Source organism: Hakea prostrata, chromosome 3, assembly GCF_041222555.1.
Source record: "Hakea prostrata isolate BN-2017 chromosome 3, UWA_Hpros_2, whole genome shotgun sequence".
NCBI lineage: Eukaryota > Viridiplantae > Streptophyta > Magnoliopsida > Proteales > Proteaceae > Hakea > Hakea prostrata.
Window position 1 is genome coordinate 43,220,842 of NC_142602.1, and position 16,308 is coordinate 43,237,149.

General features: G+C 38.4%; 1 protein-coding gene across 3 annotated transcripts in view; it reads right to left on the reverse strand.

The window, feature by feature from the left end:
- Positions 1–4,337: 4,337 nt before the first annotated feature.
- LOC149022319 (Zinc finger C-x8-C-x5-C-x3-H type family protein) overlaps positions 4,338–16,308 on the reverse strand; it is a 40,031-nt gene continuing 28,060 nt past the window's right edge. For 2 of the 3 annotated variants that reach the window (XM_089150442.1, XM_089150443.1), the window contains 6 exons: positions 7,487–7,584; positions 7,278–7,349; positions 6,921–7,135; positions 5,745–5,962; positions 5,349–5,549; positions 4,340–5,226 (listed from right to left, as the gene is read on the reverse strand). In XM_089150442.1, the coding sequence (XP_089006568.1) occupies positions 5,131–5,226; positions 5,349–5,549; positions 5,745–5,962; positions 6,921–7,135; positions 7,278–7,349; positions 7,487–7,584 (900 nt within the window). In that variant the 3' untranslated portion in view covers positions 4,340–5,130. Of the gene's footprint in view, positions 5,227–5,348; positions 5,550–5,744; positions 5,963–6,920; positions 7,136–7,277; positions 7,350–7,486; positions 7,585–16,308 lie in introns of all 3 variants that reach the window. The other variant, XM_089150444.1, reaches the window with a different exon arrangement.

A 16,308-nucleotide genomic window follows, 5' to 3' on the forward strand; every position in this document is an offset into this window, starting at 1 on the left:
TCCAAGGACAGAAGCACCAGTAGGGTACTCCTCAATCCCAAGTTATACTTAAGCAATCACATGCCTAAGTCCATCATATCAATTCACAAGATACAACATCATAGTAAACATTCTATTCATAACATTGACATAATTCATCATATATTGAAATTGAGACATAATAAGGCATTGTAATAAAACTAATGTAAACACAATGCTACTATTATAAGACATATGTAGCAAGTCTAAAATGATAAGAACATGAGATAGAGACTATGTTCACTAGGTTAGGAATATCAAGTCAAAATCACACATCCTAAGTAATTGTAGCGATAACCATCCTTACCTTGAGTTGGAGAAGAAGATGGTCCAAGATCACAAGCAAGAGGCCCAATTAGTCTTAAAACCCTAAACAAACATATATGAAGGATTAGAGAAGAAATCAGAACAATCGGAGATTGAACGAATCAAAACTAGGCAAAAGTTGCTGACAGCAACTCTGTTGGTCGATACTTGGGTCGATACAAAGAGTCTCGGACAGCAAGTTGGATTTTTGGGTTTTTGCTCAAAATTGGTCTTTCGGGTCTCGGATCGATACGAAACTTGGGGAGCAACCTAATCACACTATAGAGACACTAATAATCAAAGAATTAACATCATCCAATGGTCAAATTAGAAATCCCCAAATTGGCATATCAAGTTCAAGAGTTGTTAATCATGGCATTGGCTATTTTTTAATGCAAGTTGGGGGAAAACATAGTCGATTAGGTAGGGAATAACTTAGGAGCAATATTGAAATCATATGCAAGGTATAGATTAGGTTAATCATAGGCTTCATCTCAGTTTTGGTAAATAAAGTAAGTTGGTAAGCAACAAATCATGAAAATGCATAGTTAATGATCAAGAGGTAAGTAAATCATAGCAAGATTGGGTAAAACATCAATGTATGAGGTATAGAAGACTCATGGCAAGGTGTTTGCAAGGTTGCAGCACCTTGGCCATGGTCCCAATAGTAAAAATGAGAGTAAAGATGAGTGAGAAAGAGACTATGAGATAGAGTCTTACCTTGAGAGTAGAGCAAGAGAGTGGAAGTGGGTAGGTGGCAATGATTAGTGGGGAAGATGCTTCACCATTACCAAGGAGGAGTTCTTGGGAGTCTCATCCATGTTCTCAGGTGCCTCAATGATTAGAATAGGGTTCAAAACACGAGGATGGAATAAATAGAGTAGGGAATATTCCACAAAATCTTTAAATCCGGATTCAGCATGTGTTGGTCAATACATTGGGTCGATGGTATCGACCAATAGTATCGACCAAAACATGTTTCAGCAGAATTTTTCAGAATAGTTTAGCAACTTTAGGTGTGGACTTGGAGGGCTATACAAGGTCAAATTGCATGGGGTTTTCTCCTATAGTTCACTTAAGAAGTCTAGTTTCGGGGAATACCTTCGGATTATGCATAGGAGTCCGTTTGATATCTCAATTGTCTCACTCTTCATCAGTGCTCAGATTCTAACTTAACACTAATAATGTGTTCAAGGAATGAGCAACATCATCAATGTCCATAGAATGGAGTTCCGACACCACGTCATCAACTAGTAGGATCCACAAGTCCCTTCTACCACCACTTCGGGTCTTCAGTCCTACAAATACAACAATTTTCGGGTCGGGTCAAGGTTAGGTAAAAGCTGGATTTTAAAAGTTCGGTGACTGCTATCACCCCCGAATATTCAAAGAAAAACCCTACAATCGGACGATAACCTGCAAAGACCACGAATTCATCCAACGATTGAGAATCAAGGATAAATCCTATATAAACAGGTGATTGGTTCAAGTAAGAGGTATCTGATTCGTTTCCCAGCTATTATCATTCAAGTTTATGCTCGCAATTAACCCAGAGCCTTCTGTGATCAGTTCAGTAACTGACTTGAGCTTCAGAGGTGGCCTCCCAATCCTAGCGATCGGGCCACGTCTAACCTTGTTCTGCAGGCCATTATCAGGAGATCCGAAGACAGCAATTTCTAGACGCATCACTCGTACACCTGAACTTGGGTAGAAATAAAGGATAATATAGGTTGAAGAGATGAATGTAACCCCAGTCCTAAAAACCAACCGAATGAGTGTCTCTGAGACCAGCACCAATAGATCATAAATAAGAAATAAAAGAGGTACACCATCATCGGCAAAACTGCTATACACCACATATGTCGCCAACACCGACCCAACTGCACGAATCCAAGAGGAACAGCAGATCTTGAAGACATGGAGAATATCATGCAAAGAAACAGCAAGGAGAGATGTCCCTTCATCGAGGAGAGGGTGAAGACAAGAAACCAAGTTCTCCGACGAGTTAATGGTCCACCGACTACAATCACATCCATGCATCTAAACAATATCGCTATATAGCACTGCAACCTATAAACTAAAACAAGGGTAGACGTCAATCAGTCCAATATAAGGAACCGTAGAAGTCATACTCCTCGCATGCAAGCGCCACCTCCATTCGTCGATGGAAACTCTGAACTATATCTCCTGGCAGCGATTATGAACAATCACATGCACAGAGACATGCATGTGAGAAACCACGAAAAACAAGGAAGGGGAGCCATGGGCATGTTGACCAGCGATCTGTTCATCCACCTTTGCGAAAGGAAGGCCCCAGAAACGTTTACTCAATGTGACCCCACTAAGTATTTGCATAGAACAAAATTCCCTCGAAACTTGTGAAATTTCCACCGAAATTTTTCATTTTGAAAAATGCGAAACAAAACTCATGAGGACCGAAAAAAAGTCCTCAGTTTTGATCGAAACTGTCGAAATTTCGTCGAAACTTGGTTCAACCCAGTTGGACCAGCTGGTTCATGAGAAAAAAATTCCCAAATTTCGTGGGAAACTTGGGATTTTTCCTGTAAATTTTGTAGCTTTCCCAAATTTTCAATTTTTTTGTTTATTTCATGTTTCCCAAATACTACGACAAATACCCCCTCCATCAGGACTTTCCTATCCAAAGTGTGTATTTCCTCAGGCTGGTCATCTTAAGCATGTTGATGACCAGATTCATAAAGTTAGAGTTGTCGATTACCTTGACAACCATAGGTATAAATGTCATGGGATGTCTATGTTTGTTGGTTGGAGGAGAGGATGTTACAGGCATAGTACTACTCAGCTCACAGAATGAATCCACTTTTTGGCACTCCTCTTAGCACTAAGTTGTATTTTCCTTTTATTGTCAACTATTTTGAAGTTAGAAATTATATATTGAATGTTATGTGCTTAAGTAGTTAAGTTTATAATGTACTTTTCGGACAACTCTACATTGATGTTATGTACATTGAATGACATATCTACATTGATTTTCTTTTAGCAAAATACAACCAATGTGATATTTATACTCTAAGTAGCTTAAATACAGAATCCCACCCCTAGATACTCTCTAAAACCTGTCGAAACTTGATGTAGAAACTTGTACGGAAAAGTCCTCAGTTTCCTCGAAATTTCCCAAGTTTCCACCAAAGTTTCCCATTTTCACCTGGTCGAAACTTGAGTTTCCTTCGAATTTTTTTTACCATGAGTATTTGAGCACAGTAAACCTTGTCTTCCACTACATAGAGAGAGTAATGGATCAAGAATGAACATAGAGAGGGGCTACGATGTCACTACAAGATCTAGAAGGAGTTATCCCACGAGCAGAACCCTAAACCACGCAGTGGTTCTTCGCCTCTCCTCTTCTCTCTCTCTTCGCCTTGAAAGGAATGATACCTTTTGTCCTTAATGGTTGACGTACTTAGAATCATAATTGTAATCTAATTTAAGTAACATTTTTAGAATAGAAAATTTAATTAAACCAAGTGTACATTTTAAAAGCCATAAGTTTAATGTCACAGGTTGTTACCCTTAACTTTTAGGACATTCGTTTTTGCAAAGAAAAAAAATCTAGGGCATAATCTAACCCTATTGTCAATTAGGGCCTCTTTCTTTACTTCTTGGATCTGGTTCAAATTTTTTGAACAACTTAGATTCAAAATTAACAAGAAATTAGATTATGTATTTTATTAATTAAATATATGATTCAAATTTGATTAGGACAATGACAAGTTTAGGCCAATTAGGGATAAGAACAAAATCATGGCCATCAAAGACAAGAACAGAGACAAGGTCAATCAGGGATAGAGACAAAGACAGGGCCAATTAGAGATGGGCCATGACCAATCTGGCCCAATTAAGCACAATTAGGGCGAAAATGAGCTTTGTTTGGCTCTATACGGCTTAAGGTTAAGGACAAAAATTCTAAACCCAGATTTAAGATCAAGTCGGGAATGTGCTTACCTTAAAACATACAGGTTAGGATTGGGATCAAAAAATTCCAACCCAGTACTGCAGCCCTATTGACCTACTCCCATTCCTCGAGTTCCCTCCTGTGGAACCCACCATAGTTCCCTCTTCTGGAACCCACCATAGCAGTCCAAATCGAGGTCAACGTCACTTCTTCACAAGATTTCCTAGATTGCTCCTTTCATCGATGGTCTAGCCTCAAGAGGATGGCTTTCAACACCCGAACCCCATTTCGAGCAGGTAATTTTCGGAAAGAGAACGGCTCTCGGTATCTCAGATACATGTAGTCATGGATCCGTCAAGGCGTCAACCTAGCCTGTCGCTAAACATTCAAGTCTCATCCAGGTCAGGTAACCCAATTGCTTTCTAATGCTAGGAAGGGAAGCCAAGCATTTGGTCTCTGATCAAATAAGTACTTTATACCGGACAGGTTCTGTAACTCTTTTCCTAATTAATGAAACGATACGTACCCTAATGAACATCAGACGCGCAAAATCTACCTTGGAAACCACCTCAAGGAATTAAAAATATGGGCAACACTTGTACATGGGGGGAATCCGTTTTGATTGAACATGGAGGAACCCAATGACAATTAGTGGATTTATACAGCCAATCCAGAAGCAAACCAGTTCCATCTAAATTTTATATACAGCTAAAACAGATTTAATCTAATCGATGTCTTTCAATCTTTCTAGATCATTAAGAAACTAAAGAAATTTCCCCAAACTTTACGAAGTCCATCAGACACCTCGGATGGAACCCAACGACTGTCGATATATTAAACACATCAACTTCTGAGTGGCAAATTGAAGCAAAGAATTATAACTGCTCAATATCCACTTCACTATTGACATCAACGTCCTTAGGATCCACATCCAATGCTTCTACATCAACAGTCCCATCATCACCCTCATACTGCAACACCACGAGAACTGATTAGAGACCAGCAAAACTGAACAAGGCTCCATTCGCCAACGGGGAGTGGTAAGGGTAAGGGAGAATTGGCCAATAAAAGGGCAATAAAAGAATTAACAAACCTGCTTGTAAGTGTTCTTAGAGGTTAATGGAGGTGGGGGAGGCAGTAATGGGAAACCTGCAGTTCCTTTCACCGACGGAACTGCAGCTGCTTCCACAACCTCAATCTTCTCCTCCAGTTCACTTGCTTCCATAATATCATCCACTGCATGAGCAGCCATGCCAGTTGACGGTAATACATGCTCTAACTCAGAAAGCTTTCCCTGCAAGTTCCAACGAGGGCACGCAAAACATTAACTACCTGATTAATAACAATCCTAGAAACCATTTATAAATTGCCCAAGATGTGCACCCGTTTCCTTCTAAAGAGAATAATTATTAAACAACATTTTGAAAGAAAAAAAAATAAAGTGGATATTTTGTGAACAGAGCACAAAACAAACAAAAGAGACAAATACCTTTTCAGCAGAAGCAAAACTTGGAGAACCAATTTTTCCTCGCCTCTGTTTGTTTTCATTTGTTACGGACCTATAACCATTGTTTCCAGCTACAACTTTTCTCACTGGATCAGCCTCTTTGCCGCTATTAGATTGGGCAATCATTGGCCCACCTAACTGAGTGAACCTCTCTAATCTGGCTTTTCTAGCAACAGATATTTCCTCTTTTTTTGTATTAGCTGAGAGAATACAAAATGTTAGCAAGGATCTGAAAATTCATTAGATAGTGGACCAAAGTATAAGAGCACTAGTTACCATCCTATATCTCTATCTTCTGGAGCTTAATAATTGATAGGGCACAGAACTGGAAAAATCTACTAGTATAAGATATTTTAAACTGATAACAAGAGAATAGAAACCGATAATAATGCAGATCTATTTCACCACAAGAACGCCAAAATTTTGAAATACATGGAACAAATAATGGTAGCAGGCCTATAGGGGGGAAAGGATTTTTTCTAGGGAAGGGGGAAAATTACCCAATTACACCTTTCAAAGAGAAAAACAAATATATAAAGGGAAATAACAAGACAGCTAATAAGACTATGAAACTGAAAAAACACAACTTGTAATTCATTCCCAACTCTTAATTACCATATAGGTAACCCAAACAAACGAAAGATTGAAATGAATACAACAACTACTCCTCAAGACTTATGCCGGGGACACGAACCTTACCTTCCAATCAGCTCTATTTGAGGTCATAGTGGATAGAAGGCCCAGGCCATTCATATATTTTCTCACCCTCATTGGACCAAAAACCATCAGTTAAGTCCTGAGTTTCACAGTCCAAAGCCTAGCAGCATGCTAGTCCAACCAACCAAGTGATACTGCATCAAATAGTCTAGAGAAATGCACTCTCCATGATATATTGAATTGAAAATTTTAGTATCCAGTGAATAAAAGTTTCTAAAGTTTAGTTCTTTGCTTTCTTTAGAGAAAAAACCATTCCACCTGCCCACGAACCTACAGCTTCACCATCAAATAGTTAAGATAGCATCTAAATTGTTTAAGGATATAGTTTATGACCAAAACCAAATTATTATTGCATGGTGGGATGAAGAAACACACATAATAAATTATAAATACAGAAAACAAGCTAATTCTGTGCATGTTCTCATAATACTGTCACACTACCTTGTTTTGAATCTTCACTAGCTCCCTGGTGGATCCTTGACCTCTTCTTGTTCAGAATACCATGATTTTGGGCCTCATTCCTCGGGCTCCTTCTGTTATTATCATTGGGCTCTTCTTCACTGATTATATTTATGCTTAAATCCTCTTCACTGGCACCTGGTCCTGAAGCATCAGAACCAAGCTGATCACCTAACCTCAGAAGTCGAGCTTGAGACCTTTTTAACAGAGTCCACATTATTAGTTCTCCAAAGGAAAACCACAGCAGTTCCATAATAGCAATAAAAAAAAGGTAACAAGAGCACAAACATGAAGAAAATTATACTTCTAGACCAATGCTCAATAAAAATCAGGACTCACCTCTTTAATTCCTCCTGTGCCCGAGAAAAACGATTATGTGCTTTAGTGAACTTCTTAATTTTTGAAGTAATCCTGGATACATATATTAACTCAAAAAGAATTGAAATAGAGGAAAGGAATCATAATCTCATAGTGCTAAATATTCACAAAGTTCTTTTTCAGTAGTGAAAACAAAATAGCATTAATCCTATAGTTGCATTTACAAATACCTCTTACAATCTTCTTGCTCTCTGGACAACTGGGTCTCCAGCTCATCAATTTTTGAAGTAACACTGTCAGCTTCTTGAACCTTCTCCTCAAGGCGGATCTTGGAAACAAGAAGGCAACTCAAATAAGCCTTTATTATTCATTCATTCCCCAACCATCAACTCCACCCCACCCCCAAATAATTAATAAATAAATAAAACAAATTCAGCTACATAAATGCATAATAATGAACATCATGCATAAAGACTTTAACATATAAAAAGCAGTAGAAAGACAGGTTGCAATGGACCAGGGGGTTCATTTTCAACATCAATTACTGGACCTACAACAGCTCAACATAAGCATTATTTTTACAAGGAAACAGGAAATTATTTTATTGAAAATGTGAAGGAAGCACCAATTTTATGCTTTTACAACATCGTTATCAAAGCAATGCTTATGTGCCCAGGCACATTCTTGAGGACAATGCAATTAGTCGTTTAATTGAAGGTGCCTTGAATTGTTTATATTGGTATTGATTCCTTAATGGACCACTGATGTAAGTTAAGTAAATTAGCAAATGCCCTCTAATGAATTCAAGAAAAACAGTCAAAGAAATAGAATTCCAAAAGATCAAGGGACTTCTACTTTTGTAGGTGATGATTCACATCTTTTTACACAGATATATTAACATTATCTCTAGTTTTACTTTTAACATCTGATTGACAATTCACTAATTTTTGGGTTAAACAATGCTTTCTTTATCTATTTTACAGAATCATCCTAATTTTAGCATCATGAATGGAGTTGAGACCAATGGAAAGTCTAAATTCAAGCAATATGTTAAAGATCAACCCAACTCTTAGGCCAAAAATTGCGATGTCCTTGCATATTAGAAATCAACTAAGCGCCAACATAGCTTCATTTAGGTCAGACGGCCAGTTATATTGGCAATTTTATCTCAACAATTGCATATGAATCTGCATTCAATGATGGGGGGAGGGTAACTGTAGGTACCAGAGGAAATTGCTAGTACAAATGTTGAGGCTCTAGGATGCCTTTGAGATTCAATGTACAATGTAAATTTTGGAAGTAAAAAAAAAAAATTACTGGCAAATGCTGTGTACTTCATGACATTTGTATTTTTTAATTTTTTTAATTCTAAGAAACTGAAGAATTACATGAAGCATAAGAAGATGTGTCCACCACTGCTAACATCAAAATTATTGACTAAATGTAAAAAACGTCCGTTTTGAGCCTTGGAACTTTTCTTCATCTGACTGTCTCTTTCTTATCAATCTTTTGATGTAGTACAAATATTGTCACCTCTTGAGAGGATTAATTTCTCACTATTTTTTCACAGGATTTGCACATTTCTACTGAACAGTAAGAGTGCATTGCTTTCTTATGTGTATTTCATTATTTCACTTGGCTAAGATAAGGTAAGAACATCCAAAAATAATGGCCATTCCTTGGTTCCTTCTCTGTATAAATGGGTTATTTTGTGGAAGTTACCCTTTGATTAGTTTTCTTTTATCTCTTTTGATAAGCATATATAAATGTATTTTCCCCCCTCATTAACTTTGTATTTGTTTATTGAGGTGAATGATTTTACAGGTGGGTTAAACCACGTGTCAACATTCCTTATTGTACTCCAGCAGTTATATTTAAGAAATAAAAAAGGATGCCAATATTCCAAAGGAACTAATGGAATGCTCAAGTCTCATTTATTTGTATTCTACTATGGAAGATACATATGATCACAAAAATCATTTCTTTGTTTTTCATTTTTGTAATATAGGGTTATCATGGAAGAAGCCAACTTTAAGCTTATACCTGATGTGTGCACAGCTGTAAAAGTACCAAAACACTGAAAGTTATAGCTCAGTGTCTCATGAGGACCAAGAGTGATGATTATGGATGGTCGAGATTGAGCATATCAATATGGTTGTTGGTGTCTTCATTTAGTAGTGCTATCCATCTCATGTTACGAAGATGTCTCGCATGGTCAAGACTGAAACATTGCATGAGTAGTGTCAGTGATGTAAACCCAGGTTTTGGGTTAGACAATCAAGATCTTCTAGAATGGAACCAGCACTCAACTAGGGTTTCTGGAGGCTTCAGTTGATGGGTTTAGAGGTCTAAAACCCTACTGAAGTCTGGTGGATTTCAAGTTTCAAATTTGAATTTTGAAATTTAGGGTTTTGGCTAGGGTTGGTAAGGGGCTAGGGTTGCTATTTATGTAATTCAGAATTAGTAATACTACTAATCTGTAAGTTAGAAACTGTTTCAGCGAAAGGGGATTAAGTTTAGAAAGGTTAGGGTTTTCTTGGAAACTTCAAAAATTCTGCAACTCTTCTTAAGGAAGAAGACGATGTGCAGAAATTCTAAACACCAGAATGAGGGCTGCTTTGAGAATTTTAAGATTAGGACTAGTTGCTATAGGCAATCCTAATGAAGGTATAATGGGAGGTTCTGGGGTTGGGGTTGAGGGAATCCTAGTGGGATTAGGACTTAAAACATGGGGAAGAAGAAGGTTTGCAGCTGCTTTGGTAGGCCTAGGGTGGGGCTGAAACTAAGGGTAACGGCTGAGGATGTTGGGGAAGGGGTTGGGGATGGTTCGAACTTACTTGTGAATGGATGCTTGGCTAGAGTTGCAGAAGAATGCTTGAAGAAGATGCTGAAATCTCAGAATTGAAGAAGATAAGAGCTTTTAACCCAGCCATAGGTCACCCTCCCAAGGATCCGAAGACCATACCAGTCTATTTTCAAAACTCAATCATATCTGGAAATAAGTTACACTAGAAAGGCTATTTATAGCCTGAAACAAAGGACTTGGACTCAAATAAGGAAACTTAAACTTACTAGACTAGCACCTAAATATTAGAACTCCTTATTAGGAAATAACTCTTTCCTAATTAAAAAACTCGAACTCCTAATAAAAGGAAACAACACTTGGTCACTAAGACTCCAATTTAGAAAATAAAACCAAAATTAAAACAGAAATAATTCTGAACGACCCTACTAAATAGACTCGATTCTAGGGGAGAAAATGACCATTTTGCCCTTTGGTCAGATTCGCCCCTATGTGGTTTGGGCCCTATTTCGGATGGGCTTGGGCGCCTTCTAGGCTCTTTTGAGGCTGCCTGGGGGCTGGATACATCAGTAAGCATTAAGCATCATAGGCTATTCAGCTAGAGCAAAGCATGTCATGCACTAGCAAGCTCTGAATTTCTCAATCTTACATAAAGGAACTCTTTTATGTCTTAGTAATTCTATATTTTACAAATCCGATCATATGCATGTGGATTCACATAAACAAGAGTCATTGGCTGCCCACAAGGGCCAATACTGGCTTGCTGTAGAGAATATACATTTGGAGGTAAAAGCAGTGTTGTCAAAGCGTTCGCCTAAGCAAGGCGGTTGAAAAACCGTCTTGTTTTGAACCGCTTAATTGACGTGCTGTTTTTTTGCCACTTTTTTGCCTAAGCGCTATTGTCACATTGTGCGCCTTATTGCCACATAAACGTTAAAGCAGCCCCTTTGTTGACATTTTGTACATAATAATTTTTTCTTAACTTTTTTTAAACCAAAAATTATTCTACAAATCCATATATAAATTAATAGCTTAGTCATTTGGGAATCGATGCCCAAATTGCAAAGGAACTCCAAGGCCCAAAGTGACATAGGACCTTTACAAGCTCCGGGGGGCACTGCCCCCACACCCCTATGCCTGTCGGGGACCAGTTGTGAAGCATGAGCCATACTTAACATCGAGAATCAATTAATCATTAAATGGAAAATGACTTGAAAATCGGAATAATGAGATCTATTAATTTATCGTGTTGGCACTGTTAGCACATAGTCATTGTTATGATGCTTGATGAGATGAACTTATGTTTATGTTCTTTTTTTTATTAATGTTTCATAATTATGATTCTTAAATGCTTTCTTTTTTAGATGAATGTGACTATTGGATGCTTGTTTAATAACTAATTATAGAAAATAGTTGTATTAAAAAGTAGTTGTATTGAAAAATTTTGGGTCGCCTTATTGCTGCCTAGGTGTCGCTTTGGCCGCCTTGCCGCCATCACAACCTTGGGTAAAAGGAATGGAAGCAAAATGAAGTTTTTCTTAAAAAAAATCAAGAGATTTAAAAGAATCAATATTGATAAAGTTCAGATACCATTTTAGTAGCATTTATGAAGCTATATTGCAATTGGCCAAATGTAGATCTTATGCAACACAAGTATCAGTATTGAGTGCTTATTCCCTATATTGTATCGAAATCATACCTCTTGACACCCTTATTAGGGTGTGCAATTAAACTGCCATAACCACCTTGGCAGGTGCCTTACTGCCTAAGCATTTCAACTGCTTTGAAACACCTTCACCTCATGTAAAACTCTAGTGGTTTGATGCACATTTCTTGGGAACAGAGTTTTAAGGCGGTACCGAAATCAAGAAATAGGGTTCTATCGGCCAGACTGACCTCAGACTTGGATCAAACCTAAAGGATGATGTATGGGATCATGCTCCAAATTATGGTCCGATTTTATGGTTCTAGTGACGTATATCTAACTTTGAGTTTCAAGACTCATGGAGAATTTGAAATTTCAAAAAAAGGGTTGGAATTTTGAGTTTTAATGGTCCGATGTGACTGTATGTTGGATCATGTGTGGGGGCTAATATATGAGGGCTGTGGGTTGAATTTGGAAGGATTCTAATGGTGATTTTTGAACAGCAAGGAGGCTCTTGAAAAGTACGGCTTTCAAAATGAAAGCAGAAAAGGGGAAAGGTAAGTTAAGTGGACCTGCAAGCTTACCTCACTGTTGATATGATCTTCAATGCAGCAGCATGTAGGATGTAGATGGAGGACTGACTCCACAGTAAGTTAACGGTTATGAGTCGCCAAAATCCAACCAGCAACTTAGATATTACAACCAAGAAGTCGTACATTCACAAGAAGAAAAGGAAGACGTCCAAGCAGCTGAGTGGGGATGCCTATGGATACTAGAATCCCGTAATTAGTTTATTTTCATACTCAGTGTTCCCATTCTGTTTGCGTTAGTTTTAGCTTCATACTAAGTATTTCCATTCCATATTTCTTGTTTCAAAATTAGTAATTCCATAGTTATATATTCATGCTTAGTAATTCCAATCTATTTTACTTAGTTTTCATTTCATACTTCTTAGTTCCATTCTCAGTGTTTCAAGGAAGGCATTTGCACTTCAATTCAGCTTATTTCCCCAACTCTTAGAATGATTAGGAGCTAGGCCTTCATGAGTGAAGGGTTTGTTCTTCCCCTCTCCCCCACCCCCTTTTTAGGGGTGGGAGGTGGATCTGGTGTAACCTAGTATTGGCAAGCCAAACAAGGGCCAACCCTCCCAAGATCTGCTCTCAATGATGAACCAAAACAATGCTGATTTCGGCCAGGTCTGGTTGTAAGTATTTGTAAGCTGGTCTAAGAGGTGTAAGACTTCAAGGGAACGAGGACACTAGGGTCAAAGGGGCAAGGGTAGAATCTAGGTTTGTAATTCAGAGAGAATCTTAGGGTAGTTAGGCTTGTTAATGAAGTTCCCGTTTAACTGGGACAAAGGGTTGTAACAGTGGAAATTGAATGGGGAAGTATGGGTTTCTTTCCTGCTGACGATTGAGGGTTTCTAATGGATGAATTGAATGTATGGTCAGGTTTGAATGATGTACATAACAGAAAACTAGAAAGTCACACAAAAGGAAGGGGGTAGGGGGACAAAATGGAAAGGGGAAGGTCCGGATATGGCTCACCAGACCTGAGAAGCTAAAATATTACTCATTACTCACCTAAAAAGCTCTCTTGGATATTACACAGAGCTTGGATATGACTCAATAGGCCTGGTTCATGGAGAAAAAATGACAGCAATAATCTTCCTTCCCTAACAACAATAAAACTTTAATATTTAAGTCTATTTTATTTTTCCCTTGTTGGTGATATAAATAAAAGGGCTACCAGCCTTACAACTTAGAAAAACCTAGTAACAGGAATTCTAACTAAAATAAACTCAGCACTTTGCTTTTGAAAAGCTTTTTAGAAAACCAGATAGTGAGAGGCTTGAAAATCCTACCTCCTAACAAAGTCCTAGAATAACTCTATAAACCAGTTAGAAAACTTCTAATGACTCTCCAAACATGCGTGGAGGAATAAAACCCTTGCAAGTACTAATTTTAAACAAAGAGACACTCCCACCTTAGCTTGAATTGACCATTAATCAAACCAAACTGAACCCAATTGAACCCCTGTGATAACCCCTAGGATCCTAACTCAACCTTTTGTGGGCCAGGTAACATTTGGTTTTTCACCCAACAATATTCCCTCGAGAGGGCTATAGTTTAATTGTTGGATGAATGTCCCAGTACTGACAATCTTTCATAAGCCTACTTGCAGACCCGAAGACCCAAGATCAAGTAGAAGGAAGCTATGGGCCATCCAAACAGAGACCATTGGATTAGCATCAAAATCCATGGACCTAGAATTTAGGGGTGTAAACGGATCAGATTCGGATCGGATAGTGGTAATACCATATCCACATCCTATTATATTCGAACGGAATCGGATAATATCCTATCAGTTTTCGGACGGATTCAGTCGGATTCGGATGATAATTGGATGGTTATTTTCTCAAAGTAGATTTTTCTAAATGGGCATGAATACAGATTGAATACAAGTTTTCGACAACCTGTTGACATCTTTACCATTTTATTTGTGAGGCTAGGTCTGAAATTTAAGAATTTAGCAACTTTGATAGTTATTTTAGTAAAAAATCTAGAAAAATAGTCACATATCTCAAGTAAAAAATTATAAAAATAACAAAAATAAATCCAAATAAGTAACTTAATCGGATAATTTTATCAGATGGACAACAATCAGCAAGAAAAGGGGTATGTCATATCCGCATCCTATTATTAATCAGACGGATACAAACACCACTAAACGGATGCGGATGCGAATTCGGAAGCATATTTCGGTTGTCCATTTACACCCCTAGTCCTAGTGGTGAAGATGGACGTTCTGCAGCTTTGTTGGAATTTGGAAAAAGATCTTACTCGAACCCGGATGGATTGGGAAGGCGGATTTCCAACACTTAGGGAGGTTCCCAATTCTAGGCATGAGACCTTGGCATGATCCCTAAGCTTGTACTTAAGTCCAGGACAAAACCCAACCGATTGACCACTTTGTTGCTGATAGTGACGGGCAATTGGTCGGGGCAGTTGGTCACCCAACTTGCCACCCCTTAGGCGACTAGTATGGGAATTTAAGGGTTTCTACTCCCAAAAACCACTATTTAATGGTTTTAAACATGAATTATTATTCTTAAAAGGCTGAGAAACCTAGAGCAAGTCAGAGGGTTCATTTCAAAGCAAAAGGAAGCGGTATTTGTGGCAAGAATCACAAATCTTCGTTGGACCTACAATCTTGAAGGTAAGTCATCTATCTCTATATGGCTACTCTTCATTAAATTTTAAAGAGATGAATATGTTGAACCTATGTTGGGGATTAGATCTGATTAGGAAACCCTTGTTTTCCATCAATCCTAATCAAATCTAGCACAGGGATGAGATCTACATCTTTTCCAACTGCGAAATTCTCCTAAAATACGATCCTCATTTTCAGATTGTTCAATCTCTAGGGTTAAGTTTTGTTCATCATTTAGGAGTGCTTGGACGTGCTTCAGTGACAAAATCCATTCCTAAGATCAACCCAGAACCCTCCCTAGATCAAAGGTGTGAATTTCAGGTCCGCGATGCAATTTGCGCACCCTAGGCCAGGTCTAACCAACAGCCCCTCTTGCTGTCCTTAGTGGCGTCGTCTGTTTTGGCCTGATTGATCCCAAACTCTAATTCTAACTATATGATCAAGCTATTAGGAGTTCTAGTAGCTTGCTAGCCTAGATTTTTGAGAAGTTTAGGTTTGATTCAACGATTTTGGACGATTGTTCAAGTGAAGGAAACGAATCACATATGTTTGGTTTGAACCTTGAGTTTGCATGCTTCCTATTACATGTTTATGATGTACTATGGTGATAATACATGCTATTTAGGGTTTGCATGCATTGGGTATACTTTGGGAATATGATTCACAAATTGTTTATTTTATTCTCTTTCTTATTATATGAATTTAAGTATGTTAAGCTGCGTATTAATGTAATTGCATCCATATTACTATATATCAAGGGTTGTGGTTTAGGCCATTGGCCTTGGTACCTCTTACATGACATGTAAGTCTGTATGTGCATATTATGATTGTCTAGATGCATGGCTAGGATCCCTAATACACACTGCTACCCATTCAGCGTGGGCAGCGAAGCCGAGTGACCCATTAGCAGTAGGTGGATCGTGGGCGTCCAAAAGATAGTTGAGAGCCATGAGGAGACACAGGCTTACAGGTGTATCATTCATGGTAGGGTTGTCTATAGTATGGATTAGGCTTGTGCGCGCCCCAAAGACAGTTGAAAGCCGTGAGGGAACACAGGAGACATGCCTTATTATATGTGGATGACCATAAGGTTACGAGGTGTTTATCCAAAGGACGGTTAAGAGCCGTGAGGATTAAAATTCCTAAATTTGGAAGGCTACTAGACCAAAAGGGCATGTGGCATAAGAGAAAGTACATGGACCATAAGTAGCATGACAAGTAGACGACCTTGATTTTGGCTAGGTATTTCCCTAACACGCACCAGTCTCAAATCCAGGGTTGTGGTATGGAATTGTGGATACGATAGACCTATTCCCCATTTACCTTGGTTGTAGTGAGAGAGTGGTGACCTACCCTTGGACCTTCGGTCACGACGCCAAAAGACGGTCGTG